The sequence below is a fragment of the Panulirus ornatus genome, chromosome 4, assembly GCF_036320965.1.
Source record: "Panulirus ornatus isolate Po-2019 chromosome 4, ASM3632096v1, whole genome shotgun sequence".
Lineage (NCBI taxonomy): Eukaryota > Metazoa > Arthropoda > Malacostraca > Decapoda > Palinuridae > Panulirus > Panulirus ornatus.
Genome location: NC_092227.1, coordinates 74,179,128 through 74,195,854, shown reverse-complemented (window position 1 = coordinate 74,195,854; position 16,727 = coordinate 74,179,128). Strand labels below are relative to the sequence as shown.

General features: G+C 47.2%; 2 protein-coding genes across 2 annotated transcripts in view; one reads left to right on the top strand and one right to left on the bottom strand.

Moving 5' to 3' along the window:
• The window catches only part of LOC139767488 (trypsin-1-like), a 38,829-nt gene extending 23,149 nt beyond the window's left edge, over window positions 1–15,680 (top strand). Inside the window, exons 3-8 of the mRNA XM_071696917.1 lie at window positions 6,713–6,819; window positions 7,390–7,566; window positions 9,999–10,163; window positions 10,363–10,556; window positions 10,784–10,900; window positions 13,678–15,680. Of these exons, the coding sequence (XP_071553018.1) occupies window positions 6,713–6,819; window positions 7,390–7,566; window positions 9,999–10,163; window positions 10,363–10,556; window positions 10,784–10,900; window positions 13,678–13,824 (907 nt within the window). The 3' untranslated portion in view covers window positions 13,825–15,680. The remainder of the gene's footprint in view (window positions 1–6,712; window positions 6,820–7,389; window positions 7,567–9,998; window positions 10,164–10,362; window positions 10,557–10,783; window positions 10,901–13,677) is intronic.
• The window catches only part of LOC139745674 (uncharacterized), a 365,941-nt gene that overhangs the window by 337,722 nt on the left and 11,492 nt on the right, over window positions 1–16,727 (bottom strand). The window lies entirely within an intron of this gene.

Genomic DNA, 16,727 nt, shown 5'->3' with positions numbered 1-16,727 from the left:
AGGGTAAGTATTGCACACTAGTGGTAAGGTGGGATTCAAATACCAGATTTCAGAAGGTTATTGTCAAGAGCAAAAAGGGTCATACAGTAATACTTCTGTGACCTTTGACCAGACTCTCAAGGGTCAGATCAAAGTCATCATCAGAGCCAAGGAGTCGTACGTCACTCCCACCATCCAGGACCTGTTGACCTGAGGACCAATCAAGACGGCAACTTTCATGGACTTCGACAGTGACGTTTGTTCCGTTGTGGTCCTGGTGGACCTGTGCTCGGCCAGACCATCCAAATACCACACCAGCCAAAAAATCTCTCTGCTTCCCGCACAGTACTGTGCATGATACACCGTCACTGTGTTATCACGAGGATCACCCGTGGTTGTGGCCGACAGCCTCACACGTGCAACGCCGCCGCTGGTTCACACTCGTCCCCCTCCCTCCCTCCCTCCCTGACCCAGAAAGTTTTCCCTTACGTCACTCATGGTCCGAATGTGCAGGACCAACGACCAGCCCCCCGTCAGGCACCCCTACCACGGCTTTACTCCCGCCCGGATCATATCTCCTCCTCCTCCACTTTACGGATGTAGGAACTAGATTTCTCCTACAGTCCTGCTCCGCGACTTAGCTTCCTCGACTTTACTCTTTCTTCCCACGTAATGGATCATTCGCTTATCTAATATTTCTGTCGCCCACATTGCCCAAGGTGTACCTGACAGTGCTGGACACTGGCGGGCAGACTTCACCGGGTACGTCGTCCGTGAACTGAAAAGTTTGAGAAAAATATTGTACACCGAGGACGTGATGACCCATCTGAGAGGCGGAGAACCTTGGCTGGTGACGCCAAGGCTGGTGACCCGTATCTGGTGCTGCAGACAATGGTCTGTCTCCACCTCCCGGAACTCAACACTTTCCTCACGGCCGTCAGGTCAAAGGCCAGCCATCATACCCGAGGGCCGTACACGACACATTCAAGGGTCGTAGAGTCGTACTTAAAAAAATAAAAGAAAAAACAAAACGTGATGTCGTGCTCGAGGTAATTTCTATCGTTTCAAGACGATCAACTTCCGTTCATCATCAGCTTCATTTCTTCTCGCTCTTCATACAGCTCGATGGTGGTAGGTCGCGTCACGAAGCCATTAGCCTGACATCCTCCTTGTACCTTCCCTGATCGTGGTCACACTGTCATGTTTCCATCGATACAAACTTCTGTGACCACAATTGCTGGGTAGTAGGAACCTTACAGCCCTGGTGTCCACATTCACGCTCGCCGCTCTACTCAACACACCTGACCACCTGGTTGAAAGACCATCGTCCAAACTGGGCCGGGCCAGAGCACTTCCACCTCCTGTACATGACGGAGCAAGTCGGTAGTCATGCCAGAGCTGCAGGGAAGCAAAGGCATTGTCACTTCCTGCCGCCCGCCGGACGGTCGATCGCAGCAACACAATTCTCCAGGTTGGTGCCAGAGGTCTGGCTGGTCTTGAGGAGAGAAGAGAATAAACAGTTCTTGCAGGGAGAACTGACATTTCTTGCGGTTGCCTGATAAACTCTGGACGGCACTTGATGGTGGCAGCCCCACCGCTGTATATCTGCCCATCCCATCCTCGGCCCTAATAAGGCTGTAATAACTCGATCGCCTCAGCAGAGGAGGAAAAAAAATGTACATAAAAAGTTTGGACAGCTTTCTCAGGTTACACCGACATCTGTGCCTCGTCCAACAACTGAAACTGTCAGCGAATCAATTTGTGAAAAGCCTCGACCCCAGGAGGTTCTGGCGCACCGAAAGGTAGCCACCAGCGGGATAACTGAGTGTTGCAAGAGCCTAACAAACCGCGCCATTAGCTACAGGGGGGGCTTGATGCAACATGCTGACCACTTAACACGACGGAACGACCCTTGAGCACGACGGTAAGCCCCTTGTGTATCATGACTTAACCCTCAACCTGACCTCCAAGGGCACGATGACTTTAATCCTCTCACCCGAGCTTGAGGTTCAGCCACCGTAGTCAAAGGGTTAAGTCTCCGTGGTCAAGGGCCAAGTCGTCCTACTCAAGACATTCAGTACTCAAGTGGCCTAAGAAAGTCCTGGTCTATCGCTGCACTGATGGTGAGCTCATATGGTTACTTATTTCTTCGTGCCGGTGTTCCACCTAGATCTTCTGGTAAACGTCTCTCTCTCTCTCTCTCTCTCTCTCTCTCTCTCTCTCTCTCTCTCTCTCTCTCTCTCTCTCTCTCCAGGAGAAATTTGTGTAATGTTGACTTGATCAGTGGAGGCCCAGGAAGGATTAGTAGCTTAGTGAGAGGCAGAAGAGTGTGGCCTACTGTAACTAGAGGGAGCACGAGACGAGTTCACCGTATATGACGGGCCTCAGGCACCATAGAGGACCGAGCTGGGGGCCCCGCAACCGGTCATGTAACTTGCACTTTCCTCTCCTTACTCCTTCAACGACATCAACTGGAGCCGTAGAGAGGCAAAGCTGGTAGGAGGCTGGGTGTGTCCCCAGGTAGAGGGTGGCCCTAGGTTCAGGTCACATGCCGGAGGTGGTCTACCTGTGCCTGAATGAGCGAGACCATCGTTAGCCCCGTCACCCACTGATGCGAAATGTCTGAGCTTTGCTGACCTCAACTGTTGCCCCGGAGCGTGAAGCAGCGGGTCTTGAACGGCCGCCAGGGGTCCAGGACCTGCCTCCCGCCGTCCCTAACCCGTTTCTGCTACAGTGTATGTCGGCCGCAGAGGGACTACCCACAGGCAGCTCACCTGCACCACTAACCTGATAATGAAGGCTACCGGTAGATTTCCCCGGCCTCACACTGGTAGAATATAGTCAACCTGACGGTGGTTGGCGTCCATCCCTAAAGCCCGAGCTACGGCTCTGGCACACTGCCACCGGCCGGGCCGCCCTACAGCATGACACCCGTCAGTGTGACAGCCTCTGGTACAAGGTCCCGTCCGAGGCTCCACTGACGGAGGAGCCTCATGGAGTCTGTGATGAAACTTACTGATCATCTCGTAAGACACGTGGGTTTGAGGCCGTAGCCTCAGACCTGAAGTGTGTGGTCAGACGGCCGTACCAACAAGACCAAAGACCGAGTGACACCTGGGAAGCAGAGGAGAGTAAAGTAAGTGTGTCAGGGGCTGGCCCTGGCTACCATCACGGCCCCTAACCCGAGATGAGGGTCAGAACAATACAGGCACCAGGATCAGGGCCACATAAGTACCAGGGTCAGGGCCACACATGTATCAGGGTCAGGGCCACATAGGCACCAGGGTCAGGGTAAGCCAGGCAGCGGGTCGGCTGCTGGCCTGCGGTGCTACAGCCACACCAAGTGTGGTGGTCGTCCGTGGTGGTGCTTCCTGGCTGGCTATCATCACCAGTGTTGGTGTCGGGGCTGTGGTACCGGAGGGCCTTTGGCTGAGGCTCCCCGTGGCCTCCTCCCACCCACTAGCCTAGCGTGTCACCTCACTTGAGCGTTTATCATCATTCTTTTGGTTTCGGTTCCGGTGCGTCTCCTCCTTGGCGATCATGGAGGTGAACGAGCCCCGGGCTTGGAACAGCGGGAATTAAGATTCATATAAGATGAAGTCAAGGACAGGTTAACACTGCCAGTGGGGAAGAAATAAGTTCAATTAGAAGAAAGTGTAGATCACGATAAAGCAGAGGGTTCACCACCGCAGTCAAACGGATAAGCCTCTGTTGCCTTAAAAAAAGAGGAAGCGAAGAATTCGATGGAGATGAACTGTTAGTTCGAAGCATCATTACCACGTTGGAAGATACCTGCAGGCGGCGCTGATGGCAGGCACTCCCCTACCGTACACAGTAATAACCAGAAGACTTGCCTCACCAATCATAGTGTCGTGATAACAAACACTATTTACACGCGGAGACGTCAAGAAAAGAGAGACCCACAGTTAACACGCGGGGCATCAACACTTGGTCCATCAAGGAACAGAGGCACGTCAAATAAATGTGTGTGGGGTGGGGTGGTGGGGGGAATCATGACTACTCACACAGGCTGGGTCACAGAGGAAATAAATGAGCAAAAACAAGACCGAGGAATGTTTTTGTTTATTGGCGTCGTCACGTCAGTGGCGTAGCGAGAGGGAGGTCAGGAAGCCGCAGTCTCGGATGGTATTTTGCGAAGCTTATAGATCGCGATTAAAGCTCACCCAGCAGCAACTCCTGTGTGTGTGTGTGTGTGTGTGTAAAAGGCGTTCTATGTAGCAATAAGTCTCTGTGTATATATATATATATATATATATATATATATATATATATATATATATATATATATATATATATATATACCGGCCTATATTTTCATCACATCATAATCGGGACTTCACATATACGAAAACGAACGTATATACATAACCATAGGCCCATTTCGAAGAATTAGCTCAAGGTCCAACAGGACCTTAATCCAGTTTATGTGCACGACTCTTGCCACGTATTTTATACGTGCAACACATTCTGAGCTGACCTCGGTACTAACCTACGCTAGAATAATTGACCCAACTTAACCCAAACATATTCAGCCTGCCATAACTTAATCCGCTTAGCCTAACTTTTCTTAACCATCGTCCAACCTGAGCTAGAGTAACCTGACCTGACCAAACTTGGTAACAAAGTATAACCTTATATGATCAACCAGCCTAGCCTTACCTAAATTAACCTAGTGATATGATTTTACCAGCCTAGCCTTACTTACCTAACCCAACCCAACCCAACCCAACTTGGTAACAAAGTATAAACTTATATGATCAACCAGCCTAGCCTTACCTAAATTAACCTAGTGATATGATTTTACCAGCCTAGCCTTACTTACCTAACCCAACCTACGCAGTCTAGCCTGACAATGTAGTCTTGTCTAACCTGACCAGAGATCGTGCAAGCACTGCCTAGATCAGTGTACAAGAACTCTTGACGCGAACACGAAAAAAAAAAATAAACTTTAAAAGGTGGCCAGCGAGAGATGACTAGTGGTGAAGTGATGGCTCAACGGGTTGGTGGGCGCAGCGCACTCACGCGTAACTTGCACCACAACCTTTTCCTTCCTTCATCTTCGTCAGACGCTCCAAATGTCACTAGAAAACGACGAATAAATAAAACTTTAATGAAAGTTCTCTTAAGTAATCTATAACAATAAAGATGTTCTTGATGACTTTATTGTTCCTACTGACAAGTACCGACGGACACGAATCCATGTATGCTTAATGCTTTGATCCAAATATAAGAAAAAAAAAGGTTCAGAATACGCTGCGAAACAAATACGAAACGGATTGACGTAACGGGAATCAGTGGCTCGTGGACGGGAAATCGGGGTCAAGCAGGGAACATGAGCAGTGTCGTGGGAGGGTCGAAGCTCTGTGCTGCAGGGCAGGCAACACGTGACGGCTGGCCCACTGATCCCGTCACTTAGTCAACACTATTCTGGGGCGGGAAATGGCGAATAGTATGAAAGAAAGAAAGATATATCATACAATTCGTCATTTCCCTCGTTAGCGAGGTACAGAACAGAAGACTGAGCCTTTGAGGGAATATCCTCCCTTGGCCCCTTCTCTGTTCCTTCTTTTGGAAAATTAAAAACGAGAGGGGAGGATTTCCAGCCCCCGCAAATTCTATCAACAATAAAGTTCGAACTTTATTGTTGATAAAATTTGTAAAATGATAAGTTTATGAACGCTCGTTGTATGTCTTGGACAATCGCATGTTTACCAAATGGCGTCCTAACTTCGTCTCTTCGATGCATATCAACTGACTTATATTTCTCTTTTGTCTCTCCCCTGATGATGTGATTATTACACGAAAGTCCACTTGGGAACTTATCGTGTTTCATTTCCCCCGTGGACTCTTTCCCTTTATATGATGTTGACGATACGTACAACAGTCTGATGTGTGCATTTCCTAACATACTGCATAGCGAACAGATCCCGACATACAGGATGTCTAATATGGCAGTACATACACTGTAGCGTAAGCGACAGATGGCTCGAGACAATGTTGATGATAAAATGGACTACGCTACACGGCCCACGGCACGAGAATTTCTCCTGCACCGGGCGGCCAGGTTTCACCCACAACCTGGGGGCCCATAGGAACGAGGGGTTCAGGGCCCCTATGGGAGGAAATGGTTGCTAGGGTCAAGTCCAAGCTCTTAACTGTACAGTCTGAGCCCTAGCTACCCACATAGGTACTAGTGCTGGTGATAATGTACAGCAGATGTGAACACTGGTGAAGGTCTGGGTCAACCACATGTTGCACCACAGGTGACGAGCAGGGGTGATGGGCGTCATACCCACCACACGTCATCCCCGCTACCTCACCTCTCTACGTAGCAGCTTGACCCATACCGTCACCAGTGGTGTTCACTTCTACTGTACAGTAGTCATCAACGCGCGCGGTGTGTGACCAGCCAGTGCTCACACTGTACAGTCAAATAGTTGGTCTTGATCCCTGGTCCCAGGCCTTGGGCTCCGGGACCTACGTATATCCCAGGCCACAGTCTTTGCGTCCCAGGTCTCTGACAGGTAATGTTATAAAGGCAAGACGGACAGAATAACCCGCGCCACGCCGATTAGTGTAGGAGGGATGGCAGCACGAGTACGGTAGAAGGGATGGGAGCACGGGTAGGGTAGGAGGGATGGGAGCGCGGGTGGGGTGGTGTGGGGCGGTGTGGTGTGAGCACTAATGACGCAGGTCGTGTGGTGTGCCGCAGGATGACCGCCCTGGGCCCAGAGCGGAACGACAACGTGTGCGGCATCCGACGCAACGTGGTCCCAGACGTCATCACCAGGGTAGTGGGAGGCTCGTCGGCAGAGACCCGTGAGTACTGTGTGTCGCGTCACTTAGTAACCAGATCCTCTTCCTCCAGCTGATGTTACGACCCTTGGTCATGACGGAACGACCCTGAGGTTTGGTGCTGTATCCCTAAATATCAGGTCAAAGGTCATGCCACCATAGTCAGAGTCGTACAGTCGTGGTCAAGAGGTAAATAATGTTCAATCTATTTCTATCATTCACAGACAATATCTCAGTACGTCGGGCAGATTCGAAAATATCTTAAATTCCGCCCACTGTAACTCCTGAAAAAGAAGCGGACATAGAGGTTACTGAAATATTTATATTGTTCATGTTATCATATGCTATCATATCTGTGTAGTAGCTGCGCGGAGGCTGTAGTGCAGGCCCTGGCTGGAGGCGCAGGGCGCATGACCTGTGGCCTCCTAAGCCTGTAGTGGCCGAGTTATAGCTTCTGGAATAGGCCATACTTCGAGGCAGAGGGTAGATCCAGACAGTATCCCAGGCCGCTGTCTGTGATGATGGACGCTAGCGATGGCCCGTGGCGTAGTATTGTATGGCAGGGTAACCAGCAGTATCATCCTGGGTCCACAGATGAATTCCCGTGGCAAGTGTCGCTCCAATGGCGGTACAACTGGTACACGTACCACGTGTGCGGTGCCACAGTCATCGACCAGAACTGGGTCCTGACGGCCGCCCACTGTACCCACCAGTTCACAGCCAAGGACCTCCTGGTGGTGGCCGGCGACCACCAGCTCAAGCACAAGGAAGGTCAGTAACACCAGCCCCACTGGCTCACTGTCGCCAGCGGCACAGGGAGTGGCTAGAGAGTGACTTAGTCAGTGTCGGGAAGCGACTGAGAGGTTGTCTCAGACAGTGCCAGGGACTCCCTGCAGAAGTGGGCGACGAGCGGCAGTTTCTGGTGAGAGTGTCTGTGGTGTTGGGGAACCCTGTGTGGCAAGAAGAGTGAGCGTGTCTAAGGCACTGAGGGAGTAAGTGTGAGGCAGGGAGTGTGAGTGCGTCTGAGATAAAGGGAAAAGTGCGTAGCAGTGTGTGTGTGTGTGTGTGTGTGTGAGGTGCTGCGAGTGTGAAATTATCTATTTCTACTGTACGATGAGGGAGTTTTACACTTGTATCGCTTCATCTCTGTCATTATCGTTCAACACCTTCCGGCGAGTGACAGTTCTATAGCTGTCTCTCTCGTGGGCAAAGCATCTCTGATTCTCGTTTCTCCTCTTACTTTACCTTGGATGACTAACATTTCTTCTCCCCCTAATGCTCCTCTTACTAATCTTATGCCCCTTCCCGTAACTTCTTTTCGAACTGTCCGAAAAAAAAAGCCTCTGTCTCTAAATACAAGCGAGGTATACATGGGCGTGACGGCATCCAACTTCGAGTTCTGAAAGAGTGTGCCTCCGAACTTGCACCTATGCTTGTTCGTCTGCTCCATTTGTTCAAAACAACTGATCTTTTCCTTCTTAGAAACATCCATGGATACATCCCATCCCTAAGAAGGGCGACAGTTCTATCTCCTCTAATCATCGTACTGTTGCTTTGACATCTACCATCTTCAGAATCTTTGAATCCCTCCTCATCTCCCATATATCCTCAGACATCTTGAATCTCACGGTCTTCCTTCTGACCACCAGTACGACCTCCATAAGGCGATATCCACTGGTGATATCCTTTTCTATCTCACTCATGTCTAGCATACGCTTTGTGAGTATCTCGTGAGGTAGACTGGTCTGTAGCGCAGCGCAATTTCCAGGTCTCCTTACTTAAAGAGAAGTACGACATTCTTCTTCTAATCCTTTGGAAATTTCCCTTCCTCCAACCACTTCTTGAATAACATTTCAGGTAGCACATCAATTGTATCTGCATACCTCCTCAGCACATATAGAAAGTAAAAGCCTGGAATATATGCTTCTTTATACCTTTTCTAAACACTTCACCGATTTCCATGACCCCCTCCTATTCCACCTCACTTAAACTTGACATCATCCTCCACAACTCCTCCACTTCAATCTCGTAGCCTGATTAACAGTTCTTTAACTGACAATGTAGCCCTGTTGAACTCATGGAAAAAATTGTGGATTATCGCCCGCTTTGTCAACAATGTTCTTTTCAGAGTTTCTTTCTTCCTCTTTTCTTACCCCGCTACACTCGTCCCTTGCTCTCTCACATCAAGCAGATGGTACCAGGCTGGCTGGAGTGCATCCTATACCTCCTCCTCGATGCGTCCTTACAATCTTTTACTTTAGATCATCCTTTACGGAACCACATCTTCTAACTTTCGCTCTGTATTTGCAGGTAAAGTCACCTATGCTCCTACTCCATGGTGAATTTTACACAAATTTCATAACACTGATCAACAGAGTTTTATTTCCTAATTTATGTTCCCACAGAAATTCTTTAGTTGTTTGTGTGTGTGTGTATGTGTGTGTTGGTGCGTATCTGAGGTGCCAAGTAAAACAGGCATGTCTTTGACTTAATGAAATCTTTGTCTAAATCTTGAGGATTTTGTCAGCACCTTATTTTTTTTTTCAACTTTTCATCTGTTTCAAACATCTTAAATTGTCATTCATCGTTAAAGTTTATCCATATGTTAGTTTGTCCTGATGATTAATCTAAAACTGTGGCTTTACTCTTGAAACAGGTCTGGCGTTTAAAGGTTGTGTTCACAGATGAGAGGGCTGGCTAAATCTGAAAGGTTTCGTTTCCATTTTTATAAATTTTTCTCGATACTGTTCTGCTCTTCACACACTCCTGGCTTACCTTTCAATTTTTTTTGTTTACATTTACCAATAACTTCAAGTTTTGTCTACAGGAAAAAAGTGTTTATTTAATATTTTTTGAAGAATCATCGTGATCCTGGAGGGTCTGACTTCACGCAGGTGAAACACTAGAAAGTATTGGGGATGAAACATCCCTTTAAAAAAAAAAAAAAGCCAATTACAAAATCTGAGACCTAGTTATACCATATACCATCTGAATGGGCAATATGAGGATCGCGCGCGTGTGTGTGTGTGTGTGTGTGTGTGTGTGTGTGTGTGTGGTGTGTGTGTGTGTGTGTGTGTGTGTGGTGTGTGTGTGTGTGTGTGTGTGTGTGTGTGTATGGTGTGTGTGTGTGTGTGTGTGTGTGTGTGTAGGTCTAGGGTAGCGAGTGACCTGTGTTACAACTTTCCCCCCTCTGGTGGTGGCAGGGACGGAGCAGACGCGCTACGTGGAGCGTATAGTGGAGCACATGGACTACAACACCAACACCCAGAAGAACGACATCACACTCCTCAAACTGTCGGCGCCCCTGCAGCTGGACGGCCTGACGGTCTCGCCCATCTGCCTCCCGCCGCCCATGACCAACTTCTCAGGTGGGTGACAAATGCACAGGTGGGTGTCATTCCTAGTCACACGGGTCTGTCACGTCCATCACGCCAGTCTACATAAGACGTTAACAGCTGCGATACACAAGACTCAGGGGGAAATCTGCAATCCACATATTGTTTACCTTCGCTGACAGACACATTTTCTGATAACGTGAGGCCCCTGACCTGACACTGTCTCCTGCAGGTAACTGCCTGGTGACCGGATGGGGCAAGCTGAGCGAGCATGGGGTGTCGTCCGACATCCTGCAGAAGGTGGTCGTGCCCATCATCAGCGACAGCAAGTGCCGCGACAACTACCGCGCCATCGGCTACACCGGACCCATCGCCGAGAGCATGATGTGCGCCGGCTACGACGACGGCAGCAAGGACGCTTGCCAGGTACTGTGCCCGCCAACACCCAACACCCGCTCAAGTGGCGTAAACAAACTGTTATGAAGACCGACTCTTGGAAGCCGTCATTCAATTTGTCTTGATGAATATAATCAATATTCTATGCAATATAAAAAAGCTTAATAGATATTCAAAGACAATAAACCAGACCCTTGTTTCAACGATGTTCTCTTGCTGGGGATTAAAATAGAGTCGTTCACGATGTTTCCTTGCAGGGCGACTCGGGCGGACCCTTCGTATGCCGTGGCTTGGGCAACCGCTACTACCTGGCTGGGGTCGTGTCGTGGGGCATCGGGTGCGCCAGACCCAACGTGCCGGGCGTCTACACTGAGGTGAGTTGACATGACCTGCCTGGCTGGCCACCTCTCCTACATCCTCTGCCTGACGCGCTACACTGAAGTGTGTGCTTACCACACAACAGAGATGGTGGCCGCATCTTGAACAACATATCTTCCAAACATCTCACTGTATATGAGCCTACATCACAGGCTTCTAAATAAGAATAATACAACTTTTATATTACAAAGATACAACTTCTATATTACATAGATACAACACTTTAAGTAACAGTGGACCTCGCTGCAATATAAACATGTATCTCTAGAAAAGTCACAAACAACTTGAAATTCTTTCCGTTGGCAACGCATTTGTTCGGCCGTTGTCACGTCTGCTTCATTCCCTACACCCATGACCTTTGCAACACTTTTACATTTTCTTTACTTTCCCAAACAAAATATTGTCTTTTTTTTTCTTAAGCTTTTCAGTGTGCGACCTATATTTTGGCCTCCTTTAGAGTTGCCCTCGCCAAAAAAAGAAATATATATATATATATATATATATATATATATTTTTTTTTTTTTTTTTTTTTTCATACTATTCGTCATTTCCCGCATTAGCGAGGTAGCGCTAAGAACAGAGGACTGGGCCTTTGAGGGAATATCCTCACCTGGCCCCCTTCTCTGTTCCTTCTTTTGGAAAAAAAAAAAAAAAAAAAAAAAAAAAAAAAAATAAAAAAAAAAAACGAGAGGGGAGGATTTCCAGCCCCCCGCTCCCTTCCCTTTTAGTCGCCTTCTACGACACGCAGGGAATACGTGGGAAGTATTCTTTCTCCCCTATCCCCAGGGATAATATATATATATATATATATATATATATATATATATATATATATATATATATATATATATATATATATATATAAGGTAAGGTTATTTAATGTATGTATGACTCATGGTGAGGTGCCTGAGGATTGGCGGAATGCGTGCATAGTGCCATTGTACAAAGGCAAAGGGGATAAGAGTGAGTGCTCAAATTACAGAGGTATAAGTTTGTTGAGTATTCCTGGTAAATTATATGGGAGGGTATTGATTGAGAGGGTGAAGGCATGTACAGAGCATCAGATTGGGGAAGAGCAGTGTGGTTTCAGAAGTGGTAGAGGATGTGTGGATCAGGTGTTTGCTTTGAAGAATGTATGTGAGAAATACTTAGAAAAGCAAATGGATTTGTATGTAGCATTTATGGATCTGGAGAAAGCATATGATAGAGTTGATAGAGATGCTCTGTGGAAGGTATTAAGGATATATGGTGTGGGAGGCAAGTTGTTAGAAGCAGTGGAAAGTTTTTATCGACGATGTAAGGCATGTGCACGTGTAGGAAGAGAGGAAAGTGATTGGTTCTCAGTGAATGTAGGTTTGCGGCAGGGGTGTGTGATGTCTCCATGGTTGTTTAATTTGTTTATGTATGGGGTTGTTAGGGAGGTGAATGCAAGAGTTTTGGAAAGAGGGGCAAGTATGAAGTCTGTTGGGGATGAAAGAGCTTGGGAAGTGAGTCAGTTGTTGTTCGCTGATGATACAGCTCTGGTGGCTGATTCATGTGAGAAACTGCAGAAGCTGGTGACTGAGTTTGGTAAAGTGTGTGAAAGAAGAAAGTTAAGAGTAAATGTGAATAAGAGCAAGGTTATTAGGTACAGTAGGGTTGAGGGTCAAGTCAATTGGGAGGTAAGTTTGAATGGAGAAAAACTGGAGGAAGTAAAGTGTTTTAGATATCTGGGAGTGGATCTGTCAGCGGATGGAACCATGGAAGCGGAAGTGGATCATAGGGTGGGGGAAGGGGCGAAAATTCTGGGAGCCTTGAAGAATGTGTGGAAGTCGAGAACATTATCTCGGAAAGCAAAAATGGCTATGTTTGATGGAATAGTGGTTCCAACAATGTTGTATGGTTGCGAGGCGTGGGCTATGGATAGAGTTGTGCGCAGGAGGATGGATGTGCTGGAATGAGATGTTTGAGGACAATGTGTGGTGTGAGGTGGTTTGATCGAGTAAGTAACGTAAGGGTAAGAGAGATGTGTGGAAATAAAAAGAGCGTGGTTGAGAGAGCAGAAGAGGGTGTTTTGAAATGGTTTGGGCACATGGAGAGAATGAGTGAGGAAATATTGACCAAGAGGATATATGTGTCGGAGGTGGAGGGAACGAGGAGAAGTGGGAGACCAAATTGAAGGTGGAAAGATGGAGTGAAAAAGATTTTGTGTGATTGGGGCCTGAACATGCAGGAGGGTGAAAGGAGGGCAAGGAATAGAGTGAATTGGATCGATATGGTATACCGGGGTTGACGTGCTGTCAGTGGATTGAATCAGGGCATGTGAAGCGTCTGGGGTAAACCATGGAAAGCTGTGTAGGTATGTATATTTGCGTGTGTAGACGTGTGTATATACATGTGTATGGGGGTGGGTTGGGCCATTTCTTTCGTCTGTTTCCTTGCGCTACCTCGCAAACGCGGGAGACAGCGACAATATATATAAATATATATATATATATATATATATATATATATATATATATATATATATATATATCATTATTAATGAAAATGGGGACAAAGATATGCGCACTATAGATTTGCATATGAATTGAGACGACTTTTCCTAATATCTTATGTCTTCATCCTTTGAACAAAATATGATCCTCGAGCACGACAGTACACGACCTTTGGGGCATGATGACGTGGCCTCTGACCACATCAATACTGAGCAGCAACGTGTCGTCGTGCTCGAGGCGTTACTCCCGTACCTGTCCACATTTCGCCTCTAACCCATCACTATGGTCCCTCTCAGGTTAGCCGCTTCGTGTCCTGGATAAGCAACGTGGTGCACGGCCGGATGGACATGCCACCACGACCTGCCAACATCAGGGTCACCACCTTCGGGGAGGCCGTCAAGCTCGACCTCCCGCTCACCACCACCCAGGAGCCTTCAGAATAGACCAAGTAGGCACGTAGCGCTCAATCGTAGGAAAATAGATTGAACAAAGAGTCGTCTGAGCTACGTGTTGTGGAGTGTTATGAGTAGAGTGTATATCTCTGTTAGGCTTAAAGACAGAAATCTGGGCAACAACGGGAAACTTGACAACCACTGCAGTGCTGGCTCACTGCGCAGCAGTATTACCTCCCTTGTTGGTGGCTGTTTACCATCTACTATCTGCATTTTCTATAATCAAAGCTAGTTAAAGCTTTAAAATTCTATATATACTTAAACGTATATACTAATGTCATTAATTAAACAATCATATGTGCCCGCGCGGGTGAACACACACACACACACACACACGAGTATGGTCTGCAAAATACTTGAAAGATAATCATTGAGCAAATCCATCAGGAGGCCTTACGAAGTAGAAACTACCGAGGTGAGGGAACACGGATTCTGGGAGAGGTCATGTGTAACGAATCTCTTCGACGTCTACGTGCGAAATACATACATCTTTGTTTTAGACAACAGAGATGGAGAGGTGGATTGTGTGTGTACCTGGACATTGTACCACACATGAGAATGGTAACGAAAAAAGGATTTGCTGTCATGAGTAAGGGGGGAGACGCCTTCGATGGATAGGTTATTCAAGAGGACAGGAACAAAAGACCCATGTTAGAGAAGCTTTCTCGCAATGGGTTGGGGTTCATCAGTGGTGTGTCCCAGGATTCAGTGCTGAGTCCACTGCTTCTCTTGATCTACTATGTAAACAACTTGCAGAAATGGTTGGAGTCCTACATGAACGTGTTTACGGATGACGCCAAGGTGGTCGAACGTGTTTACGGTTGACGCCAAGGTGGTCATGAGGGATTTCTTTTTGAGAGAGAGAGAGAGAGAGAGAGAGAGAGAGAGAGAGAGAGAGAGAGAGAGAGAGAGAGAGAGAGAGAGAGAGAGGATTGTATCAACTTGGAAAAAGACAAAAACTCCAAGGTTGGTCTGATACATGGTGGTGGATAAGATTATTTAACGTGAGAAGATGCGAAATAATGAGGATGGGACATAACGAAAGAGGGCCTCACAGCACCGAGACCATCTGGCTAGGGAACAACTGCAGGAAGGGATGGATGTGAGAGAGACTTGAGAGCAGAGAGTTATCCAGCCTGTCACCAGAGATCCACCGTAAGACAACAGTAGAAAAGACGAACTGTCTCATGGCAAATAGCAGAACTCCATTACAATTCACGGATACAGAACGAATCCGCCGTGCTGACATCCTGTTCAAGGCGTCTCGCGTTTAGTCACTGCATTAAAAAAAAAAAAAAGCATAAAGATCTAACAGCGAAATGAGAAGAGTAAGGGGAGACTAAATTGCAACCTTTTAATTTTCATACCAGTTTAACGACATTAACAGGGAACATTTCTTGGAAAGATGCAGAGAGAGAGAGAGAGAGAGAGAGAGAGAGAGCAACAGCGGCCATAACTCATGCACAAAACCTTTTAGAAAAGACGTAATTAAGTATTTTCCACACTATAATAATACATGGAAGAAATCGACCGAGTGAGGAAATTGTAAATGTGAACAATATCCATTAATGTAAACAGATGTGTAGCTGACAATATTCGAGAGATGGGGCCAACCAGTGTAGAAGAACTCCCTCCCCGTGGACTGTAGAAATAGGTCATCACACACCATCAGAAATGTGTGTCCGGCGAAGGCCACCCGCCCCCAAGAGCCTGTGCACTCTACCCCATAAGGATCTGGCCACACGCCCCTATACCCTATCCAATCGTCTTAAAACCTACCCACTCGCCCTCTAGACCTGCTCTAACCCCTAGACTCACCCTCTAAGCCTGCCCTATCGCCCCCCCCCCCCTGGTTTCACCCTCTAAATCTGCCTTACCGCCCCCTAGACCCGCCCAACTCGCCCTCTAGGCCTGCCTTCTCGCCCCCTGGGCCCACCCCAGTCCCTTCATCAGAGGCTACCGTCAGTGTTAACCTGTACATAGCCAAATGTGACGACTTTTGCACAAGAATGGAAAGAGTCTGACTGTTGTTCTCTTGTATGTTACTATGTTGATTATTTATTATAATTATGTCTCACGTATGTTGATTTTGTTTTAAACATTAAATATAAGTATGTCGACCTTGTTTTTATTACCAAGAAAACTACGTAATCACACACTTCACGAGAACTAAAGTGATTGCTATACCAAGATTAATATCTACTTTCTCATGCAAAATTTCCAGCATTTTCTTTTTTTTTAACGAGAGAAAATTATTTTCGACCTGGAACGTATATGGTGGAACGAAAGATACAGTGTAAAATGTATAATGGGGTAAACCATGGAGAGTTTTGTGGAGCCTGGATGTGGAAAGGGAGCTGTGGTTTCGGTGCACTATACATGACAGCTAGAGACTGAGTGTGAACGAATGTGGTCTTTTCGTCTTTTCCTAGCGCGACCTCGCGAGGGGGGGGGGGGATGCTAGTTCATGTGTGGTAGGGTGGCGGCGAGAATGGATAAAGGCAGCAAGTATATGTACATGTGTATATATGTATATGTCTGCGTATGTATATGTATGTATATGATGAAATGTATGGGTATGTATATGTGCGTGTGTGGGCGTTTATGTACATACATATGTATGTGGGTGGGTTGGGTCATTCTTTCGTCTGTTTCCATGCGCTACCTCTCTGACGGGGGAGGCGGCGAGAGGCTCCGCCTGAGGGAAGTGTATTTGTGTGTTGCTGTCAAGATCTTGATTACGTATGAAATTCGTGTGTCTGTTCTACTGCCTGCCTTTCTGTGTGTGTTAGCTTCAGTAGAAAATCCATCATCAACACTATGGTTGGGGGTCAACACCCTGTCAGTACAGGCCACGATCTTCAACACGGACACCCTTAGAGAAAACTCGAGCA